At 44.4% G+C, this 25,228-nt stretch overlaps 2 protein-coding genes across 2 annotated transcripts; both read right to left on the minus strand.

Moving 5' to 3' along the window:
- Nucleotides 1-226: 226 nt before the first annotated feature.
- On the minus strand, nucleotides 227-6,577 carry LOC311369803 (B-cell receptor CD22-like; the record flags this gene model as incomplete). Its single annotated transcript, XM_084487993.1, has 7 exons — nucleotides 227-322; nucleotides 400-490; nucleotides 589-849; nucleotides 1,114-1,380; nucleotides 1,598-1,849; nucleotides 1,946-2,087; nucleotides 6,545-6,577. The coding sequence occupies 7 exons, from the start codon at nucleotides 6,575-6,577 to the stop codon at nucleotides 235-237; spliced, it is 1,134 nt and encodes a 377-aa protein (XP_084344119.1). The 3' UTR covers nucleotides 227-234.
- Nucleotides 6,578-12,272: 5,695 nt separating this feature from the next.
- Nucleotides 12,273-24,657, minus strand: LOC311369553 (NLR family CARD domain-containing protein 3-like). Its single transcript, XM_084487777.1, has 6 exons — nucleotides 24,348-24,657; nucleotides 21,819-23,604; nucleotides 19,026-19,199; nucleotides 16,518-16,691; nucleotides 16,295-16,341; nucleotides 12,273-12,852 (listed from the first exon to the last, which is right to left on the minus strand). Exons 1-6 carry the CDS (start codon nucleotides 24,607-24,609, stop codon nucleotides 12,293-12,295), a joined length of 3,003 nt encoding a protein of 1,000 aa, XP_084343903.1. The 5' UTR covers nucleotides 24,610-24,657; the 3' UTR covers nucleotides 12,273-12,292.
- Between the last annotated feature and the right edge of the window lie 571 nt (nucleotides 24,658-25,228).

Genomic DNA, 25,228 nt, shown 5'->3' on the forward strand with positions numbered 1-25,228 from the left:
AGCTGGCTACCGTCGCTGGGGTAGGACCGTGGATCCACCACTCAACCACTAAATTGAGGGTTTTGCCTTTCACCTCCAACAGCATTTCTTCATTGGGCATCATCTCTTATGTTTGCATATTGACAGGGCTAGAGCAACAGACAAGACCACTCGCTAAAGAAAGAAGTCACGTTTCACATGTGGTTTGGGGCGTTGCCTCGGGGTATTTCCACTGTATGTTAGTTCCATCATGGGTTAGTTAAATGACTTCCTGTGTCTCACCCCCTCCTCGGTCTCTGGCCGTCCTCCCAGCCCAGGGGCTTTTCTGGACGCCTTCTTTCTCCTGGGGAAGAGAACAGACAGATGAAGAAGCAGCAGGAGAAATCCATGTCAAAGAACGAAGGGAGAGAGAGAATATACCTCATCCAGAGGAAGACGAGGAGGGCTATGGGGGATAGTAAGGCCGCAGCGGTTCCTACAGCAACTAGTGTGTGTGGTGATGGTGAGGAACCTGCAACATCCATAGGCCAGTATTAGACTGTGTGCTCAAGTCCTTAAACCTGACCCTTTGATACATCAAAGGGGTTGGTCTATCAGATGAACGATTACCTGTCACATAAATGAACAACAAGGTGGAATTATGACGTCCGATTCCATTATGCGCTCTGCAGTAATAGTTTCCTCCATGCTGGGATGAGATATGAGCGATGGTGTAGTTCTGTCCTGATTGTCCCACTGAGTCTTCATGGTCCTTGAACCAGGTGAAGTCAGCTGCTGGGTTGGCATCACTGCTGCAGCTCAGAGTCACTGAGCTGCCCTCCTCTATCTCACCAGAGGGACTTGAATACACAGATGTGTTTTTAGGCCCATCTGGAGGTCATTGTAAAAACATGTTGAAACATAACGTGGATTAGTATTAACGATATTGGAAAGAAAAGCTTTGAGAGCTTTTGAATTGAATACATGATGAATAAATATCTTAAATATGAGAGAACTGCTCCATATGACGTTCAACTTTTAGCATTTTAAACAGTACTCTCATATCAAAAAATAGCAGAGAGTGATGTTTGCCCTTTGGGATGATTCATGTAGACGAGGTTTAGATAATTTCTCTGTATTGTGTGTTTTACTCACACTTCACATCGATGGAGATGGATTCTGATGTTGTCCCTCTCTCATTCTTAGCTTCACAGAGATATTGTCCAGTGTTTGAAGACTGGATGTGATCAAAGACGACCTGTTGACCCAGGCCCGTCACTCTGGAGGAATCATCTGTAGTAACCTTGAACCAGGAGAAGTTAGCTGCTGGGTTGGCATCACTGCTGCAGCTCAGAGTCACTGAGCTGCCCTCCTCTATCTCACCAGAGGGACTCACGCTCACTGAGGGGGTCTTTGGAGCATCTGGTGGCAGGTGTGTTGATAACAAGTGTTAGTTAAATGTATCACAAAAGTATTAGCAAACATGTCAGGCTAGTATCATTGCCCTTTTCTTTAAAGAGTCACCAAAGACAAACATCAGACTGCAGTCACCACCTCTGGCTCAACAGTGTTATTGCAGTCACAGGTAAACTGGGCCAATCAGAAACAGATGAAGTGGGATGTAATATACACATGGTACATTGAACGGTGAGGGTCTTTTGGGGAGAGCGGAGGGGTCGGTCACTTCTGACGGAGCAGGAGTACTTCCCAGCATGCCTCGGGGTGGCGTGCTCCAGAACCAGCTGGTTATTTGGTTCCTCCAACAGGGAAACGTTGTTCTTGTACCAGATGTAGGAGGGTGGACCAGTCAGAGGACAACTGGTGATACAGCTCAGTGTCACTCTCTGGCCCTCTGTCACCGTGGCAACAGGGGTCACGTCCACGCTCAGGCCTGAATAAGTAATATATAGTATATAATTAAACCGCTGTAGAGTCCTAACTGTTGAATATTATTAGTATTATTGGCCGACTATATATAAAGTATTACCTGTGACGGTCAGAGTTGTACCATGTAAATCACCTTTCCATTCATGGTGATATGTTTTGAACTTGAAGCGGTACTCTGCTGAATCTGTGACTTTGAGGTCAGTGATTCTCAGAGTGGAGCTTTCTGTCCTTTCGTCAGGGTACTGAGCACGGCCTTTATATTCAGAGTCTGTTATGAGGTCCCTGGGCTGTTGATTATCTCTCCATATATACCAGTATGTATCTGATGTATAGATTGTTCTAACCGGGCCGTATGTGCAGGAGATGTCCACTGATGTTCCTTGCAGAACACACATGGTTCTGGTGGTGTAGGACACTTTGTAACAACTGTAGACAGAGACACCTGAGAAAGGAATAGCACCAAGTTCTTGAAGCACTAATCTGGTGAATTTGTAGTCTTAGTGTTTACTAAGAGAATAGCAATCTGGTATAGTTCAATGAGAAAATACCAGAGTAGAAACTACAATAGTAGAAACTAAAAAGATATACTATAATAGAAGCTGTAGTTTATGGAAGTAAATCTATCTCATCGGATTTTGAAAATAAAAAGCCATTGATTTTTTAGCTCTGAATTTTTCTGATTTTTTTTCTTCTGAATTTAACTAAATATTCAAAGTAAAAAAATGCAATAGTCTAAATTCAGATTCATAATGCTATGTATTCATTTCTAACCCTAACCCTAACCCTAACCCTAACTTAGATATTTTCAACGTCCCCAAATTCTACATGTCAAATTCAGCTGCAAAATTCAAGGTACGAAATTCAGCGTTAACGTCGGGGGACCCAAGAAAGAGCAATCGATCCCAGATGCTAGATCGCGGTCAAGCAAGGAGAGCGAGCAGGAATAATAAGAGCGTCACTTGTTGGATACCGGACTCTGATGCGGGGGGAAGGCATGTGCAGAGTAGGTTTAAGCCATGTCAACGAAAACGGCTGTGATGATGGGTCTCTCTTTCTTGATACAAACGTTAATTCTAAACAGCATTTTACACAGTAGCCTATAATAGGAAATGCTCAAAGGTAAATCAACCTGACTGTAGCTTTTTATGGGGAAAGAAGCAACGATGGTGGACCGTATCACCCTATCCATTGAATGGGATTGTAAAATGCTAATCAAATCAAATGTATTTATTAAGCACGATTAGGTGGGGGGGGGGGGGGGGGGGGGGGGTATTTATGTTTTTGTTATAATGCACACCGGTTTTTTTAACCCTTTTACTGCAGTTTGTGAAATAAACAATGAACTAATGACTGTATGTGAAGTGTGCATGTGCGTGTGTGTGTGTGTGTGTGTGTGTGTGTGTGTGTGATTGCAGTGACTTGGCTGGATTTGCATGCAGCTTAGGCCTAAGGGTAATTGTAGTGGGTTAAGTGGGTCAATTTAGGCACCAATTTGGGGAGATCTGAGGTCCCTTTGCCTACTGGTGTGAGTCTGGGGCGATCTGAAGCCTGCTGCCCGCTGTGGCACGAGAGAGCAGAGCCGACAGTATCGTGCATTGAGTGGCAACTGAAGCGGCTGCAGCCTGTAGCTCCAGTGGACGCACGGCGTGCCTCGGGAAGAAGCGCCTGACAGCAACCTGATTTAAATTCTCATATCTCATATCATCCTCTTATCTGTATCATGCCACTCAGTGCGCTATACTGTCGGCTCGTTATGCCACCACAGAGGCATATCAACCGTTTTGCTTCAGCCGACGGTGTCCAAAACGAATGCACCCATCCCGAGTGATCGATGATGATACAAACGTTACGTTTTCAGCTTGTGCGTGTTTCCGCACGTGAACCACTTCATGCCTGATGCCTGTCTACACTTCAAACTCGTGCATGTTGCAAAAAATGTACAACAGTGCCCCCTGGGGTCACACTTTCCGGTGGGTCGCAGAATACGGTGTAACACCCGCTCGCTCTCCTTGCTTGACGGCGATCTAGCATCTGGGATCGATTGCTCTCGATTGCTCCCGGCATGTTGAATTTGGGGACGTTGAAAATATTTAAGTTAAAATGAATACATAGCATTTTGAATCTGAATTTAGACTACTTGAATTTTTTAACTTTGAATATTTCGTTCAATTCAGAAGAAAAAAAATCTGATACGTTATTTCAATGCATAAATATTCAGAGCTAAAAATTCAATGGCTTTAATTCAGTGGAAAAAAAATCCAGGTACTTTATTTCAATGCATGAATATTCAGTGCTTAAAATTCAATGGCTTTTTATTTTCAAAATCCGATGACAGATTTACTTCCATAGTAGTTCCTACTTATTCCTTTGGGATCACTTGACAACATTAACATTAATTAAAGCAGTCATTAACTTTAACTGACATTGAATAACCAGTTCACTAATGGTCTAGTAATAATTGACTAATGGTGTCCATGTTAACTAAGGTATTGATTTATACATTAGTTCATATGGCTAGACTTAACCCTAGCTCTAACCTTACCCATGAACCCTAACTCCTGTGCTAATATATATTAATGCTTATTACTGCATTTACTGAATCAACAGTAAATTAATGTACCCATATTGTCAAGTGTTACTATTCTTTCTAATATGTATTCTTAATAAGTGTCCTCTTATATATTATGATAGAGAAACTATTCCCTCCACCACAATGTGACAGAAAATATGTTTCTCTTATAACTTTCCAGAGTGTGAAGTATCTTTCTACTGGTAAGGCTGCACACACGCGTTGTCCATTAATAACACATGTAGTTATTACAAAAAGCTCCATAACATCTGCCCTCATGTCAGTGTGGAGTCGACTTACACACAAAAGGGGAATGGAGGCGTTCGTATCCTTCAACAGCGCAGGAATAGCTGTCATAGTAGATAGGGTTTATATATAAACTTCCATTGAAATGCCGTCCGTTCTTGTACCAGATGTAGTTAGGGTTACCAGCTAGTTCACATGTGTAACCACTGGAACATCTCAGATTTGGTTCGATATACGAGACCTGGAGATCTGGGTCCAAGAGAAAAACTGTTATTCAAAAATGATTGGATTACAGACCTTACAGAACACACACACACACACACACACACACACACAATGTTGGGTAGTCTTATAAGTCATCAGAGTATACCTGTCACTGATAACTTCACTCCAGTTGGACCAGTAAATCCTGTCTGGTTTGTTATGAACCTAAACTTGTACCAAGCAGAGTCAGTGTTTCTCAGGTCTTTGATTATCAGGGTACACTTTCCTTTACAGCTGGACAAGCTGCAGATGATCTCTTCACAGCTCTGTTCAACACGACCTGCATAGGCTGTATCACCTAGCAGTCCATTAGGTTGGTTTGCCTCTTCAGTAAACCACAGTCTTTCTACCGGGGCAGAGCGGTGTCTGTGCATTACTAGCGGTACTAGTAATGCACAGACATTACTAGTTGTGTAACTCACTGCCAAGTCACGATTACCCTTTAGTGCTGTAAAACAGAAAAACACATCTCAGTGAGAATGAACAAGACAGAGGTTCAACTGAGGAAAAGCAAGATCATGAGATCCATAGAGATAAGGAGGCTGCAGAGACATGCGACCACTGAACTGCGGGTTCAAGTTCACGTGCAAAAATGAGAACAAAAGGAAGTGACAGAGCCAGCAGGAAATGCCCTCAGTCAAGTCTTTATTTTAATCTCAAATGTATCTGCAACACGCAAATGTAACAATACCCAGAATATCAATATCTACATAAAGATCTACAAATTGTTGATGGATGGATGAAAAACAAAGACAGGATATTTATCATGGTATTTAAGTGGAATATTTAACATTACCATTTTCTTTGTGCGTTTTGATCATCCTAACCACAGCGTTCTAGAGGTGGATTATTTAATGTCTCTATTTACAACATGCTGTGGTTTCACCCTCTGCAGAGTCCAGCTGTTTGCTTGTTACCTCATTGAAAGAGTTCAACTAATTGTTCAGAATGTCAAAGTACCAACCTGATAGTGACAGAAGGAGAGCTAGAAATACTCTCACTGCTGAAGACATTTTCATAGTTTCTCCTCTCCTCTCACGTTGAGATATTTAAACACACACCTGCAGGTAGAAAATAAAATCCAAATCCTTCCTGGTGTTTTAGCTGAGAGTACCTACATGTTTTTATTCATTTATATTATGTGATAGTTCTCAGTACCAGTGCTGTAGAGATGAAGGTCAGGTTCATAAGCAATAAAAGAAGAAGTAAAGGAAATAAAGCATCTTACTGTAGAGGAAGAAGCTGGTCTGACGGTGTCTGTGGTCGACCTGGTTGTGACAAGACGCACACTAATGTTGAAGTAGTTCCTTTATCTACACACAATTTATATGCAGCGGAAATATCATGGACTGCTGGGATTGGTTCAGAGTCACTTTCTGAACAATCAACAAGACATGGGGGATGGGTTGGTGGTATCACTGGGATGATCTCAAATAATGACTGTGGCAGAAATGGCCTTGGGGTAGGGGTGGACAGTAACAAAGTACATTTACTTGAGTACATTTTTCGAGTATCTGTCTCTTTCCTTGACTAAACATTTTTTTAGAAATGTATGACTCTAACCCCACTACATTTGGAATACAAATAATATACTTTGGACTCCACTACACTCTCTCTCACCTCCAGAGCATCATGGCCATATCTGAAGTCCATGTTGGAGATCTTTGAAATGAAGAACGATTCCTAAAGTTTAATATGTTTGCCCTGTTTTCCATGCCCAAACTTCCCCGTCCAACCTGAGAAAGCTGTAATTTCTACAGGCTTTGTAGCATATTCTACACGCTTTTATTTTACAGTTTCTACAAGCAGGTCAGAGCATTCAGAAGGTTGTTTCAGAGTCCTGAGGTTCTGTAAATGCAATCAGAGATGGGAGTAAGTCACACATGTGCAAGTCTCAAGCAAGTCCCAAGTCTTCACCTTCGAGTCTCAAGCAAGTCCGAGTCATTTTTGTAAGAGTCGAGTCAAGACAAGTCAAGTCATATCTTAGGTCAAGCAAGTCAAATCATAGAAATAAAATAAGCTGGTAGACAACCTTCTTAAAGTGATGGACTTTTTTTTGCAGCAAATATTTTAATATGTTGCAAAATACAGTGCATCAAAGAATGAAGTTGAACTAAGAATGAACTTGAAGTATGACTTATATGTCCAATACTTCAAAGAGGCCTCACCCTGTGTGTGTGTGTGTGTGTGTGTGTGTGTGTGTGTGTGTGTGTGTGTGTGTGTGTGTGTGTGTGTGTGTGTGTGTGTGTGTGTGTGTGTGTGTGTGTGTGTGTGTGTGTGTGTGTGTGTGTGTGTGTGTTGTGCGTGGTGCGTGCGTGCGTGCGTGCGTGCGTGCGTGCGTGCGTGCGTGCGTGCGTGCGTGCGTGCGTGCGTGCGATGCGTGCGTGTGTGTGTGTGTGTGTGTGCGTGTGTGCATTTGGGATAGTGGAGTGTGTGTGCATGTGTCAGAGAAATATAGAAAAAAATGTAATTAGGCCTCAAACGTCAACATGATGAAAACCAGTGTTGGGCAAGCTACTTTGAAGATGTAGTGAGCTAAGCTATCAGTTACTCTGCCATGAATGAAGCTTCACTACACAGATGCTCCCACCAGCCAAATGTAGCAAGCTAAGTTACACAAACACAGCAAAAGTAGTTCACTACATGTGAAGCTACTGTAAGTTTCGCCAACTTAACATGGCAATCAACATGATAAACTACATATTTAAATTACCAAATTCATGCAAAGTCAATTCCATTGGGTTATCAATATACATGCCAGTCACTATAATTAATTAAATCGAAGACCAATGATTACTGGTATTCCATTTCTTTATTAGAACCTTCCAACCAGTGAAGAATAATGCCTGGCATAATAGGCTTAACAAACACAACTCCGGTAGTTGGACTTTATAAAAAAAACATCCCTGTTTCATTAACAATCCCCTGAGAGAGGATGTGCCAATGTGCTCCATAATTCCCCAATGACCACTCAAAAGTTAAAATGTTTGGGATACAGGGGGAGGAGAGAGAGAGAGAGAGAGAGAGAGAGAGAGAGAGAGAGAGAGAGAGAGAGAGAGAGAGAGAGAGAGAGAGAGAGAGAGAGAGAGAGAGAGAGAGAGAGAGAGAGAGAGAGAGAGAGAGAGAGAGAGAGAGAGAGAGAGAGAGAGAGAGAGAGAGAGAGAGAGAGAGAGAGAGAGAGAGAATGCTTACCCCCTATAATAATTGTATCCACGGCCGCGGGAGCGCGCATGCATTCAGTGCAGGTTGAAGTGTCCACGCTGCGGCCATGGAGGAGAAGGACTTGGGGGAAAGGAGGGAGCTGTGGCTTTGACTCTGAAGTCCAGATTGAACCGCGACATGGAGGAGAAAGGGATTGTTGCCGTATGCGGACTCCCGCCGGAAGAGTGTGTCCCCGTTCAGAACACTATTGAGTGCTTGTGTTGTGGACGATATCATTTAAACAGTAAGCTCTCGGCACTTCTGACTTATAGGAGCAGTAGGACTCGTACGAACACCTTCCAACTTGGAAGCTCCGGCAGGCCGGCCACTCTACCGCTAGAGTTATGGGTGCGCGTGCGTCACTTGGTAGAGATCACAGGTTGCCAGGTTCGCCCACATGCAACAGGAAACATACAATTGACAAAAAATATATATTTTTGATAATTTACATATTAACTAAGACAGCAGTGACTTGTCGAGTCATTGCATGCAAGAGACTTGAGTCAAGTCTCAAGTCCTGGATACAAGTCCAAGTCAAGTCTTTAATCACTGTTGAACACGTCCTCAATCTGGCAACTGGAGTCTGACTGGAGTCAAGTCACTGGACTGGAGTCCCCCATCTCTGATAAATACACATCATGTATGAATAGAAGAACCTACACAAGAAGGATCATATGTACACAAATATCCAGACCTCAGCCACCATATCATGATCACAGGTCCAGATAATAAGATAAGGTTTGTTATTTTCATTATCATTATTAAATAATAATGAGATTATTATTGTTATTATTATTATTATTATTATTATTGGGTGCCTTTGTAGCTCAGGTAAAGATGCAATAAACCATATTTGTAAAATGGGTAATATATGTATTATATATGAGAATATTTCAAAGATTATTAGACAATATTTACATAGAACTGCAACAATAAATATATAAAATGTTACACCAAGAGCAATTATTGGCATTATATCCTTTATTCTATTTAATAGATTTGACAAAGATGTGTGTGTGTGTGTGTGTGTGTGTGTGTATTTCTGTGTTGCTGATGTCAGACACGCCCCCACCACCTCGCGGACCACTGGCTGACGCACCAGGTGGGACTCCGCCTCCGAGACCGAGCAGCCAATCAGCAGACAGATCAGAGCCAGAGGGACGACCTTATGGGGAGCCAGAATGAACACAAACCAGAGTGGGAGGAGTCACTGACAGCAGCGCACTTCAACCCCCCCCCCCCCCCCCCCCCCCCACACACACACACACACACACACACACACACACACACCGTCGTTCACCAGACAGGAAGAAGAATCACTTCTGACAAGCATGTTCTTTTTCTGTCCGTCTACAATCCGTCACAATCCACCAATTCATCCTCATATTCATCATCACCCATCATACATCATCCACCCCATGATCTACCAACCCTCCCAACATCCACCCGTCTATAACCCACCTACCACCGTCTATAACCCACCTACCACCGTCTATAACCCACCTACCACCGTCTATAACCCACCTACCACCGTCTATAACCCACCTACCACCCGTCTATAACCCACCTACCACCGTCTATAACCCACCTACCACCGTCTATAACCCACCTACCACCGTCTATAACCCACCTACCACCGTCTATAACCCACCTACCACCGTCTATAACCCACCTACCACCGTCTATAACCCACCGACCACCCGTCCTCCAGCACCTTGCTCTGGGTGCTGGCGGCGTGCGTGTGCGCGGTGATGTCAGCGTTCAGGAGGTCCACCTCCAGCCAGTCGCTCCGGTAGACGGCCCCCAGCAGAGCCCCCCTGCAGCGGGGCTGGGGGTGCCCTGACAGACCCTGAGGGTGGAGGGGGTGGAGGGGGTGGAGGTCAGAGACACACAGACACCACAACAGTCCAGTGGTCTGGGGGGTGTGTGACTGCCTGCTCTAAAGGTTGTGGGTTGGATGCCAGGTGTCCCCTGTCTAACCCGTAGGCGTCCTGGAGCCAGACGGCCCCTGAGGCTCCGTCAGACCGTCCTCCTACGCGCGTCACTGCTAACAAAATGGACCCTTGTTTTGAAAAGAGGAGTGTGAGGAGATCTGTGTTCACCCAAACGTATACAACACATATTGAAGGAACACAAAGACACACAAAGGGAGTCTTCTTCTTCTTGATTATTGAGGCAGTTGTCAGAGACGCGGGAAGTCAGTTTGAGTTGGGGTTGCTGAGAGGAAGTATATATAATGACGTCATAATAAATGATGCGCAACATTCATGGTTTACGTAGTAATACGGCCAGCAACATTTGACACCAGTTTTAGAACGTTTTACACTACAGACATGTTGACCACCAACATGCCAAAGCAGCTATAGAACCTTATTCAGCAACGGACAGATCACACACACACGGAATGGAGGTTTATTTCTGATCAAGACCATTTATTATTGACGCCGGACTAAAGCCTAACGTAACAATAACGGGACGTGTTATTGACAGCCTAACAGCCTAACGTAACAATTTGAACTTAATGTAAAAATAAAGAACTTTTACTGAACGTAACAATAAATAACTTCAAGTTGAAGAACACACACACACACATTGACTCAGTGAAGGCCGCACTCCAAAACCAAAATAAATAGAACTCTCCAAGGTGCTGATCCTGCTTGGCTGCATGGCGCACTACCAGATCTGTGACACAAACAAGAAACGTAACTTACTAAATGAACCCGTGGGCTCCACAATATAAATATTATAACCATGACCAAAGAGAGCCTGCACAGCGGCAGGAGCATCATAAGAACACTTTACCGACCTTAAGCAGACGGTAGAACAGCCAAGGTGGTCCTACACTCAGGGGGGGTGGAAATGATGGGGGGGAGGTGTTACTGTGGTGGGGGGGGGGTGTTAACGTGGTGGGGGGGGGTGTTACCGTGGTGAGGGGGGTGTTACCGTGGTGAGGTAGGGGGGGGTGTTACCGTGGTGGGGGGGGGGTTACCGTGGTGAGGTGGGGGGGGGGGGTGTTACCGTGGTGAGGTGGGGGGGGGTGTTACCGGGGTGGGGGGGGGGGGGCAGAGAGAGACTAAAACATTTGTTGTTTCATTTATCTTTTCTGATTAATATATTATTATTCTTAAGGCTCTTATGTAACATTATTTAGTAATAAAAGGAGAATGATGATGGGCTGAACACACAAGAACATTCAGTTGATCCACTGAGTTGTTTATTAGCATTATGCTTCATGAACAAATACAACAGAAAAATGGTCCCTTACATGTACACAATAAACACAAGGACTGAAACAATAGAAGCTGCAGACTTTACTAATCATAAACAGGTGTGCACGTATCTTTAATAACTGAACATGTTCTGCGGCCGTTTGGTTCCCAACAGAACAAAAGGAATCAAGATTCAGTTTAAAGTAATTTACAACATGCAGCATTATCCCATAGACCTCTTGGTTATTATGAATGAAATATAAAATCTGATTAGGACAACAATGATGATATCATAGTCCATAGAACAAAAATGTTTATGTCTGAAAATTACAAATATATAGTTGCATAAAAAAACATGTGATTTACCATCAATAGGTATTTAATATACATTTCAAATTAAAAATGAGATCTTAATAAAAGCTGCTTAGCTAACCCTATGGGAGATCCTTAAAGTCTCTTCCTTTCATGATTCATCATCATCAACTTTTAGGAAGCCCCATAAAAAGGAGGGGGAGGGGGAGACGAGGGGGAGGGAGACGGGGGGAGGAGGGGGAGGGGGAGACGGGGGGAGGAGGGGGAGGGGGAGACGGGGGGAGGAGGGGGAGACGGGGGGAGAGGGAAAGATGCGAGAGAAAGAGAGCGAGAGGGAGACTATAACTGCCCTAGAGACACTGACGCAAAAGCAGTGTGTGTGTGCGTTTCTGTGTGTGTGTGTGTGTGTGTGTGTGTGTTTCTGTGTGTGTGTGTGTGTGTGTGTGCGTTTCTGTGTGTGTGCGTTTCTGTGTGTGTGTGTGTGTGTGTGTGTGTATATGCGTGTTTGTGTGTGTGTGTGTGTGTCCCGTCCGGGACACACACCCCAACGGGGTGTGTGTACGTGTGTCCCGACGGGACACACGTACACAGAGAGAGAGAGAGAGAGAGAGAGAGAGAGAGAGAGAGAGAGAGAGAGAGAGAGAGACTATAACTCACACAGAGACAGTGAGGACCCGGTCCCGTCCCTCCACCAGAACCCAAACCCAGGGAGGAGGTCCTCCTGGGTGAAGGAGGTCCTGAAGGTGTGGATGTGTGTCAGTGTGTCTGAGGACCCTCCTCCACCTGGGGACACTCTGTAGAAGGACAGAGTGCCAGCAGGCCGGTCCAGATACACTCCTACTCTGGTAGAGCCAGCGGAGCGGAGACGTATCTCTGTCTCTCTATCGTTGTACCCGGCAGAGTAATGACCATCATCACACTCAAGCCTCCAGGACTCGTTGTTCCCTCCAAGCAGGCTGTCACCCCGTCCTCTCCTTGGGATTCCTCTGTATGTCACTGCTATACCAACCCATCCTTTCCACTCTACCTCCCAGTAACAGCGGCCAGTCAGAGCCTCTCTACACAACACCTGGAGATAGGAGTCAAATCTCTCTGGGTGATCCGGATACGACTGGTCCTCTCTGACCCGCGTCACCTTTCTGTTGTCCTCAGACAGAGAGAGGTGTCCGTTGGCTGTGTTTGGGTCCAGTGTGAGTTCACAGGCATCTGACGGAGAACAAGACATGATGAGCTACTGAACCCTTCTTCATCTTCATCATCACTAGTACTGCTTCAAGCATTGACATCTTAGATATGCTAGGATGCTAAATCCGAGGACGCACAGGCAGGCAGGCAGGCAGGCAGGCAGGCAGGCAGGCACACACACACACACACACACACACACACACACACACACACACACACACACACACACACACACACACACACACACACACACACACACACACACACACACACACACACACACACACACACACACACACACACACACACACACACACACACACACACCCTCTTCAACACTTCAGACATCATAACTTGGTCAAAATTCAACCGTTTACCATCACTCAAACTATTAAACAAATCTACACATTTGTATCTTCGATAGTATTTAATCAGAATTTCGATATCATTTATACTTTTTTCAGAATCACAGTTTTAGTTTCACTCCGGATTCGTTCTCAGTTGGTCTCACTCTAGCCGTTTGCCTCAGCTGTTGCTCGTTGAGCAATCAGTGGACATCACAGCACTCTGGAGGAGTCTGGTTAAAGTCACGTGGTGGAGGGTAGTGTGGTCTTTGTTAGTCTCTGGCCGTTTCTCAATACCAAGTACGCAAACTACGGACTCGCGGACTTGGAAGTGCGTACTTGGCAAGTCCAGACTTCCAAGTACAGACTTCCGAGGACGCGAGTACGCACCTGTGACGTCACCACCTCAGCTCTGTTAACTGCTTTACGGCCTCATGTAGGCATATACTACTGAACAATTTAAACTAATGATATAAAACTAAACCCCAGCCTCTTTCATTTTAAAATAGTATGTCAATATTTTGAATGAATATAAATGAAAAGATATGCTTATCGTGTGTATAAGCTATTCACACAACTTTTTATATGTAGGGTACAGATGCGCGTGCCTAACTGGCTATGTAGATGGAGAGTAGACTATTGATATAATAATAATAATGAATGAGCGACAAATGACACAGATTAGAACACACACACACACACACACACACACACACACACACACACACACACGATCGGATGGATCCGACCAAGATTTTCGTTGCCGTTGTGTTGGGTTTCCTCTATCAGCGACTTATACAATAAAAACAAATTATATTAAACAAAACCCCAGCCTCTTTAATTTTAAAATAGTATGTCAATATTTTGAATGAATAGGCCTACATTTTTGTTATATATGTCAAATGTTCCTATATATAGCCTATTATTATAGCTTATATACTAATATTTTAAAACATGGGAATGCGAAATGCATCCTGGGATATTTAACGGTCCAAGTCCACACAAGTCACCTCCGATGCGTCCTCGGTGGAACGGCCAGTTTAAGAACGCATGGAGAACACACACGGGTTTTACGACTGTACTTGACTTGATGCGTACTTGGAATTGGAACAGTACTTGGGCTACGACTGATGACGTTTCACGAGAACGCAAAGTACACAAGTACAGACGAGAACGCAAATTGAGAAACGGCCTCTCTCTCTCCCTCATGGACTACAACAATGGACTACAATAGTGGACTACAATAGTGGACTACAATAGTGGACGTTGTCCGACCACTTTTTTAAATGTCAGCCACAGTTCGGCTTTCGGCCCCAACCTCATTGATCGACCTGGCAACGTTTTCCCACGCCAGTTTTTTGCTTTTGGTGCTGATTCCAGAGGAAAGAGAGCCAAACAAGATCTAATTTCTGGCCTCTACCTCCGAAATCAGCACCTCCACCTCGCATTCACTAAAGTTATTTTTTCTTCCTTTCTCCATTTTCTCCTTTCTCCTAACGAGCGCACTACTGCAGGTTTATTTATACGAATTAGCATATTAAATGAGGGAGGAGACGGGTGGAGATGGAAATGGGTGGAGAGACGGGCTCGTGCATGTGCGCTCAATGTCACGTTAATTGGGATGTACAAAGAGAATCTGTGTGAAATCGTGCTTACGCAAGGATTGATACATCCAGATTTTTTTGTGAGCATCAGCTTTCCAGATTTTGGCGTCCGCAAAGTTTTAGTCAGAAATCCACGCAAGTCTTACACAACAACACACAACTCACTGCCTCCCTGCTTCTAGCCAATCAGCTACTAGCCACCACCAATATACTACCCGGCCTTCTTTCATCCGCCGTCATGTCTCGTCTCCACCTTGGATTATCACTCCTGCTACTCCAGACTCTTAGGACTCTCTCCTCTACTCCACCAACTTCTGGCCCACTCAGCTACACCGCCGCTGACCTTCACCGCCTCAACAATAACCATCGTCTCTCTGCTGCTGCTGCCCCTGCAGCCAGCACAGCCGGAATCCTCCGCCGACGCCGCTACATCCATCCAGGTTCTGGCCCCTCTCGCAACCAACACCTCCCCCATGGCTCACCCATCCCCTCACTCTGGACTAACTCTCGCCCCCCCGTCACCCCCACCTGCCGTACTGCCAACCTCACTAACCTCCGTTCCCCCTCCCCTGCCCCTCCATCCATCTCCCTCGCACTGCTGAACTGTCGCTCCCTCTCCAACAAATCACCCGTTATATCTGAACTGCTACTGGACAATAACATGGATCTGCTCCTCCTCTGTGAAACATGGCAACAGCCCCTGGACTTCTACGCTCTCAATCAAGCCACTCCTTCCAATTACAGTTACATCGCCAAACCCCGCCTCTCTGGCCGAGGGGGAGGCGTTGCCGTTCTTCATAAACAATCCCTGTCCATCACCTACTACTACTGCTACTGAACTGGTCTTCATCCTCATCTTCATCACTAGTACTGTTCTTCCTGTTTCACGTTCATCTTCTCTACAAAAATGAACATAGAAAGACTAAATCATATCAGATGATAGCTACTATAGTGGACTAGTGTGCTATAGCTTTAGAAATAGTAATGCATATTGTTTATAAGATGTTTTAAGTTAAACGTAAATGTAAATCCCATGTGTGTGTGAGTGGTTGTCCCAGTCAAAACAATGAAAAATGTGTACACTGAATCTACTCCCGCAATATTTACACGACATACACATATTATACATCAAAACGTTCATCATGATGAGCTGATTAATCCTCTGTAGTATCTAAGCTATAGTCTACATACTTTTCAAGATATTCGACTTTGAAAGGTTCCAATACACATCCATTGTGATCCACCTGTGTAAACAACAGACTGAACCAGCTGAGCTCACATACAGGCTGGAAACTAACTGTTGGTACCATAGACCTGGTTCATACATACAGTACATAGACATGTACACATGCGTACACACACCTACACAAACATACTAGACACACAGGCAAACATAGCTACACATACGGATACACAAGTCCACATGTGAATGAGCGGACGTCACCTCCTGCTGTGTGGATGGACTTTCCATCCCAATAGTGAGTGTGTGTTGTGATGAATCAAACAGACACTTACACTTCTTTAGAGCTGGTTTCAGCCTCCACACTCCACCGTGCTCCACACTGGGGGGGGAACAAAGTGAGAGCAGCATGTTGAAACATTCACCTTCATCATCTGCTGTCTCATCACGTTCTACACAACATGAGTGACAGCTGCCTTTTCAAACCGCTTCATCTAGCAGCGGCTTGAATCCCTGTAGGAGACTTTGTCCCCGAGTGGAGAGCTGTCCTCTCCATACCTGAGAGTGTCCAGTCTCCAGCGTGGATCCTCCAGTCCAGCAGAGAGCAGCGCAGCTCCAGAGTCTCCTGGGTGATTGTAGCTCAGGTCCAGCTCTCTCAGATGGGAGGGGTTGGAGCTCAGAGCTGAGGCCAGAGAAGCACAGCCTTCCTGTGTGACCAGGCAGCCAGACAACCTGCACACACACACACACACACACACACACACACACACACACACACACACACACACACACACACACACACACACACACACACACACACACACACACACACACACACACACACACACACACACACACACACACACACACGTGTGTGTGACCTATTACTTTTCTGGAGGTAAATCTTTTCAACGTCCTCTGATGTGGAACTTAACTGTTTGATCATTAAATCTGTAAAGTTTTAGAGAGTAGAGTAGAGTAAAAAAACAACTAAAGGGTAAAGGGGTGCACATTCTTTACCATCTTTCACCTCAAACCTAAAATGCAAACACTAGATTTTAGTGGAACTTCAACGGGGAATAAAGACTAACTAGACAGAAAACCACATTCAACACACAAACAGTAATTGTTTTTTTTCATTTAGGCGATTCATTTTTCAGTGACCCAGGAGGTGCTGGAACATGTTCCGGCGTGTTCCGGCTCAAATGAAGCACTGCCCCCTATGCATTCAAAACATTAACTTAAACCTTTTTAAAGTGAGTGAATCTGTTCACATGAATGGACACAGATGGATGGTAGGCAGTGGCGGTTCTACATTGAATTACACCCCGGGTGAGACCCCCTCCGAGCGCCCCCCCTCTCAATTGCAAGAAATTCAAGGTGTGCCTGACTTGAGCCACTCATTCCAAGTGTTGCTCTGTACCGGGCCGTCCATATGGGCAGGAGGGGCGGCGAACTACTTGCAAAAGCATGCTCCCAAAAAGATAGTTTGTAAATCATTGCTCCAAGTCTATTTTTAATAACGTGATCGTCACATTAACTATCTATAGTCTCTGTAGGCTTTCAGACTATTGTTGGTCTGTTGACATCACGTTTTGATGATGGTGGACGTGGTTGGCGGAGGTTCTAGCTGAGTTTAACGTCTCATGTTGGGGCAGCTCAGCGACCGCGTTCCTCCGTATGTTGATCACATAACCCTGCAGGCTGCAATAAGGATTTCAATCCGCTAACAGTGGACCCCCGTCCCCCCCTTGTCCGTTACGGAGACCCAAAGGTGAACTGTCCCCCCCCCCTCCCCTTTCCCCTTCTCACTAGTGGTGGATTTCATGATTCGTTTGAATTAATTAGTTCACGTCGGTCAGTTCGCCAAGAAGAGTCGTTCGTTCGTTCGTTCATTCATTCGCATTTCCGGTAGCGGTGAATCATGATTCTCAGTCACTGAGTCGGTCAGACTCGGCTCCTCCCTCGTTCTCATTCTCAAACGAATCACGATCGTGCGATGGTGCAAACGGTCATCAATCAACACAACATTAACTACGTTCCTTTTAGCTGAGGAGCGCTTCATGTTCGGATCGGGATGTTGTTGCCCGGCTGACTCTCGTGACTTCTCAGTCCTCGAGTCTTCACCGCTAAACACAGTCAGTGAACGAACGGCGACTCAGCGAGTCAGCGCGACTCAGCGACTAGTGGGTGGAGCTGGGAGTCGAGCCTCGGAGAACAAACGAGACGAACGACGACGAACGAGAGCGGCGAATCAGGTTGGTTGGTTCGTTTTAAAGAGTTGTTCGTTCAAACTGATTTGTTTGCGAACGAGCCACCACTACTTCTCATACAGCTTCTCTGACGGCACCTTCTCAGTGAGCAGGGCGTCTGCAGCCGGAGGGGGCGCCAATATGCCAACTCCCCCCACAGTGATATGAGAGATAATAGAAAACGGGTGGCTTAAATCAAGCGATCTGATTGGTTCCCAATTGTTGTATAATGAGATAATGATATATAATGATATACACACAGCTATGACGCCCGTTCAGTTTACAGAGTTCAGTATCAGTCCGCGCCTAACTTGAACTGTTGTTTATTTATATATAAAAGCAATAGCATAGTTCACTGAAGCCTAAAAATATGTTGATTGATGGAGAGGGTGGAAATGTTGTAAAGCAATAGGCACACGGTGAGTGAACTCGATAGTTCTAAATTGCTAAATTGCCGGCGAACCGAGCTACCAAGCTCGCTTTTTCAAAATTGAGGGTGTCTATGACTTTCATTTCGCCGTACTTACGTAACCGTTTTATAAAAGCAGTAGATCACTTCAGTCAGTGAAATGTGCTCATTACACCACAGTTAAGGGGCGTTGTCTGTCCCAACGTGCAGCGGAGGGACGGACAATGCCCCTTAACTGTGGTGTAATGAGAACATTTCACAGCCTGTCGTGATCTATTGCTTAAATAGAAAACCGCTTCGCGGCACGGATGATTTTTTTTTTCTTGTGTGCTCGTGCACATGTGTCATCCCACCCTCTGTCCCTCCCCCCCCTCTGTAAGTGTTTGACCATTGAGTAAAACTGACCTGAGAGTTTCCAGTGTACAGTGTGGACTCCCCAGTCCAGCAGAGAGCAGCTTCACTCCTGAATCCTGCAGATCATTGGTACTCAGGTCCAGCTCTCTCAGACTAGAGGAGTTGGAGCTGAGAACTGAGGCCAGAGCTTCACAGCATCTCTCTGACAGATGACAGCGATCCAGCCTTCACACACAATAAACACAACATGTTAGGAACTGTGATTAAAGTGACTGATGGGCAAAACAACCTAATGAGCACACCACATGATATGTACATTACGAACACACCACATGATACGTATATTACTAATATAGTTAACCCTTGTTCTAACTAACACATGCATAACCAGCTATTCTTCAGGTCAAGGCCTGAGCCGGAGGCCGGATGTCCCAACATGGAGAGATGCTAGAGACTCAGACAATGCACCACACATTCGCAAAAACAGGAGTCAGTCTGCTGACAATATTCGGCCATAACTCTGGGTCAAGATACCCCTCGAGAACCCCTCGCACCTGGTTAGAAACACAGAAGACACTCATAAACGATATCAGTGCCCAGAGGCTCAAGGTCAAGCTAAGCATTCAGAGACACACACACACCAGCCTAAACGCACACACCTCGTTAGGAGGGAAAATACAGCATAAGACTGTACCACACAGATCACCTCACGCTCTTCTGAAGCAGAACTTCCACGGAGGCGAAGCTCCAGACGACCTCAGCGCTGTTAGGGACTTAGAAATATTCGATCTCTCACGCCTTATGAACCTGTATCACTTTTACTACTTTACTCGATAAATCCAAGGCCCTCGTGCTGACAGACTTTATTACCTCTCCGTCTCATTTCATCTGGTCAAGTAACTAGACAGACTGTTTTTCCCAACATAACTTACATCTTTTACTGTTAACATGAAAGGATGTGTTGAAAACTTAAATTAGAGATGTTTTATTAATTGAACTACATTAAATCCATAAATGTTAATTTAATAATCTGTGTAACTTTTACTTTTAACATAATTAAGTTATTGTCTTCATCTTTATTAGAAAGGTGTTTTTAGTTGAACTAATGTTTAAAACATTGGATATTTAAATTTAGTATATGCTACACGTGAACCTCCTAAGCTGGAGCAATTTGATTGGTTCACTATCTCTGGATATTGGACAATATCCCAAGATTGAGATGTCAAACTCGGGATATTGGGGAGCGCGTAGCGGTCGTCTCGTCACACTAATAAAAACAAATAAACCGCTCATAAAAACAAATAAATCCCGGCAAAAAGTGTAATCTTGTTTATTTTTGGAGTGTTCACGTGTAGTTTATATAAAATAATGATTCACCTCAGGCTCTGTGAATAGTTCAAATGTATTAGTCCCAGCTATAAACAATCTAGCCCCCCGTAGCTCCCCCAATCAGAATTATTTGGCGCCGCTACTGGTTACAACTAATAAGTAAATGTTTAAATATCATTTAGCTGGGCGATCTCTACAGAGAATAAAGTCCTCTCCTCCTTTGTCTCCTCCCTCTCTCACTCGTGACCTCTCACCCTTCCCCCAGATGACCCTGAAGTCTCTGTATCAACGCATCCTATTGGTTAAACCCAAAGCGTCCATATAACCAAATAATAACCTAATAATGAATGTATATTTATGCATGTAACCTCATCAATAACTATTTATTTATACTTATAGCAACATATATAAATACAGGTACATTTAATTATTGATGAACAATTATTATTCATTCTTTAATTATTATTTCATAATAGAGCTTTTGAGTTTGACTTTTCACCTTGGTTACACAATATAACGTTGTGTATATTGAGATGTTATAAGTTAACCTCAAAAGGTGTTTTCTATGTTATCATAACTTTTATATTCTACTATTATGTATGTTTTCGTTGTGTGTACTCCCTCCGTCCCTCCCTCCGTCCCTCCCCCTCCCTTACCCCCTCAGTCTCTGTCCCTCTCCCCCCTCTGTCCCTCTCCCCCCTCCGTCCCTCTCACCTCCGTCTCTGTCCCTCTCCCCCCTCCGTCTCTGTCCCTCTCCCCCCTCCGTCCCTCTCCCCCCTCCGTCCCTCTCCCCCCTCTGTCCCTCCCCCCTCCGTCTCTGTCCCTCTCCCCCCTCTGTCCCTCTCCCCCCTCCGTCCCTCTCCCCCCTCCGTCCCTCTCCCCCCTCTGTCCCTTCACTATCTCGGGATATTGGGTAGCGCGAGTGATGGTCGTCTCGTCACGCCAATAAAAACGAATGAACCACTCATAAAAACAAATAAAAAAAAGAAAAAGTGTAATCTTGTTTATTTTTTGAATTTTCACGTGTAGTTTATATAAAACAATGATTCACCTCAGGCTCTGTGAGTAGTGGGGAATAGCCCCCGAGACCTTCGGCGAATAATTGTTAATTATTATCATTTATCTTTTATGATTGTTATGATTGGGGAGTATGTTAAATAAATAAATCGGTACTGCTTTTATATCCTAGTATTAATTATTTTGTGTGTAATATAATACGTTATCACTGAACGTACAGAGATGTTTTATTATCTAGTTTTATGTATATTATCTTGTGTGTATTGTTATACATGTTATTAGTGAACGTACAGATACGATTTGTATTTTATTATACCTTTTATATTCCAGTTTTCTCTATATTATGATAAGTTATACATGTTATTAGTGAACCTACAGATATGTTTTGTTAGTTATAATAACTTATATATTCTAGCATATATTATTATATATATATTATATTATATTTTATGTATATAGTGTTGTGTGTATTGTAATATATGTTATTAGTGAACTTACAGAGATGTTTTGGAGGCTTTGACCACTGGCAGCAGCCTCAGAAGACCCTCCTCTGAAGCAGAGTATTTCTTCAGGTCAAACACGTCCAGCTCCTCTTCTGATGACAGTAAGATGAAGACCAGAGCTGACCACTGAGCAGGAGAGAGAGATTCTGTGGAGAGACTTCCTGATGTCAGGGACTGTTGGATCTCCTCCACTAGAGAACGGTCGTTCAGCTCATTCAGACAGTGGAACAGATTGATGCTTCTCTCTGGAGAGAGATCTCCTTCTATCTTCTTCTTGATGTAAGACACTGTATAGTGATTAGTCAGAAGAGAGTCAGAAGAGAGTTTTCCCAGCAGACCTCGTAGGAGAATCTGATTGGTCTCCAGAGAGAGGCCCAGGAGGAAGCGGAGGAACAAGTCCAGGTGTCCGTTCTCACTCTGTAAGGCCTTGTCCACAGCACTCTGGTAGAGGAGGAGTTCATCTTTCCTGGAGGTTGGTGGTTTTTCTGAGAGCAGATTGACCCCAGTGTTGATGAAGGACTGAAAGACATAAAGGGCAGCCAGAAACTCCTGGAGGCTCAGATGGACGAAGCAGAACACCTTGTCCTGGTACAGCCCACACTCCTCTTTAAAGATCTGGGTGAACACTCCTGAGTACACTGAGGCTGCTCTGATCTCAATGTCACACTCTGCCAGGTCTGACTCGTAGAAGATCAGGTTGCCTTTCTCCAGCTGGTTAAAAGCCAGTTTTCCCAGAGAAACAATGAGCTCCCTGCTCTGTGAACTCCAGTGTAGATCTGTTTCAGCTCTCCCACAATACTTCCTGTCCCCCTGTATGGACTGAACCCTCAGGAAGTGGCTGTACATGTGAGTCACGGTCTTGGGCATCTCTTCTTCTCTCTGGGATGTTTTGAAGCAGTCCTCCAGAACTGTAGCAGTGATCCAACAGAAGACTGGGATGTGACACATTATGTGGAGGCTTTGTGATTTCTTGATGTGGGAGATGATTGTGCTGGCCACCGTCTCCTCTCTGAATCTCTTCCTGAAGTACTCCTCCTTCTGTGGGTCGGTGAACCCTCTCACCTCTGTCACCATTCCAACACACTCAGCAGGGATCTGATTGGCTGCCGCAGGGCGTGTGGTTATCCAGATGCGAGCGGAGGGAAGCAGGTCGCCCCCGATGAGGTTTGTCAGCAGCACGTCCACCGAGGTGGACTTTGTGACATCAGTCCAGATCGGGTTCCTCTGGAAGTCCAGAGGAAGTCGACACTCATCCAGACCATCCAAGATGAAGACAACTTGGAACCGGTCGTATCTGCAGATTCCTGCTTCTTTGGTCTCAATAAAGAAGTGATGAAGAAGTTCTACCAAGCTAAACTCTTTCCCTTTCAGTAAATTCAGCTCTCTGAAAGTGAGGAGAAATGTGAAGTCTATGTCGTGGTTAGTTTTGCCTTCAGCCCAGTCCAGAGTGAACTTGTGTGTTAAGACGGTTTTACCAATGCCGGCCACTCCAGTTGTCATTATTGTCCTGATTGGTTGATCTTTTCCAGGTAAGGGTTTAAAGATGTCCTCACATCTGATTGGTGTTTCCTCTAAGGCTGGTTTCCTGGAAGCTGTTTCAATCAGTCTGACCTCATGTTCCTGGTTGACCTCTCCACTGCCTCTCTCTGTGATGAAGATCTCTGTGTATAAGTCCTTCAGAGGTGTTGAATGTCCTGCTTTAGCGATTCCCTCAAACACACGCCTGTACTTATTCTCCAAACTAGACTTGATTTTATGTTGGCACTCGACAGCATCAGATCCTAAAAGTGAAAACAACAGAAGACATAAGTTAGTGGAAGGTGACATCAGTGGAAACAGGTCAATATTTCCTGTTAAATTATCAACTCAATGATATTTAGTGGCTTCATAACTTGTGGTCGGAGAAGCTGGTTGTGACAAGGACTGCATGTTACAGATTCAAAATGTTCAGGACTATTATTTCCACAGCAGTATGATTGGTCTAATAATAGTAATAATGATGGTGAATCAGTCTAAAGTGACTTGTTATGCTGATATAACAAGATAGTGTTGCATCTATTCCACTGAGTTATTCTGCTGTTGATCTGCAGTATAATGTTTAACATTCTTTAACCTGATACCCCCACGATAACCCAACATATCTGGATCAAACCATTCAACCTGATAGACCCACAATAACCCTACATATCTGGATCAAACCATATAACCTGATACCCCCACAATAACCCTACATATCTGGATCAAACCATTCAACCTGATACCCCCACAATAACCCTACATATCTGGATCAAACCATTTAACCTGATAGACCCACAATAACCCTACATATCTGGACCAAACCATTTAACCCCAAAGAGGAAAGAAGTCTCCACATTGAAGTTAAAAGTCATTCAGTCCGAAAAGAACAAATAAGAGTCTCATACTGCTCCTTAAAAATATAATTTCTCCTCTGTCTTCAAAGTAAGAGTCTCTTCTGCCCTTCAAAATAATAGACTCCTCTGTCTTCAAAGTAAGAGTCTCTTACCGCCTCCCAGTGTGTGGGCCACTTCCTCCTGGTTCATCTCCTTCTCTGTTTGATGCTGCTGTACAGACTGAGCACTGGTAACCTTTGACCTCTCCTGGTGTCTGTGGAGAACACACACACACACACACACACACACACACACACACACACACACACACACACACACACACACACACACACACACACACACACACACACACACACACACACACACACACACACACACACACACACACACACATTTTTCCTGACTTGTAAACATCAGTACCAGTAGAGTCTGATAACAAGAGTCTGCTCTCTGCTGCTGGACTCTTCTAGAAAAACAAGAACCAGATTTATGGACGTTTGATAGAAGCTGTATCTTTATATTATAACGATAAATCCTCAGATTCACAATGCGTTTGGCTAACATAGAAATAGAGCAGTCAGTTTCTACATTTCTACACAGACCTGTGTTATTCTTCATGGATTATTGGTTTCAATAAATCTCTTCACCTCAAAAGATCAAACAGATTCAATAAAAGCCGTTTGAAAGACGTTGAACCTTCTAACATTAAACCTGTAAAGTCTGCTACAAGTCGTCTGAATATTCATTTCATTCACACGATTCAAACAGCAGAATAAACGGCCTCAGCCATGAACCAATCCATCTCCAAGTGGTCCTGTGATTGGACGTTGGTATGTTCTGATTAACGATGGGTGGGCAGATCAAGATGATCCGCGGGCCGCCAGTTGAACAGCCCTGATGTATCGGCTGAATCCTCACCTTGTCTTAAAAGGTTGGAGATTTCCATCTTTAAACTGTTCAGGTATACCCATAGAGTGGTCACTCTTCATGGAGACACTGCTGGGTCCAGGGGAGTCTGCTCTCTGCTGCTGCG

Source organism: Micromesistius poutassou (assembly GCF_964030765.1).
Source record: "Micromesistius poutassou genome assembly, chromosome: 24".
Classification (NCBI taxonomy): Eukaryota; Metazoa; Chordata; class Actinopteri; order Gadiformes; family Gadidae; genus Micromesistius; species Micromesistius poutassou.

Coding starts and splice junctions, on each gene's coding strand:
- LOC311369553 (XM_084487777.1), bottom strand. CDS start 24,609: ATGTTTACAAGTCAGGAAAAATGTGTGTGTGTGTGTGTGTGTGTGTGT. Junction 23,605..24,347: donor GGCCCACACACTGGGAGGCG/GTAAGAGACTCT, acceptor TTTCACTTTTAG/GATCTGATGCTGTCGAGTGC. Junction 16,692..19,025: donor TGTACACTGGAAACTCTCAG/GTCAGTTTTACT, acceptor GTGTGTGTGCAG/GTTGTCTGGCTGCCTGGTCA.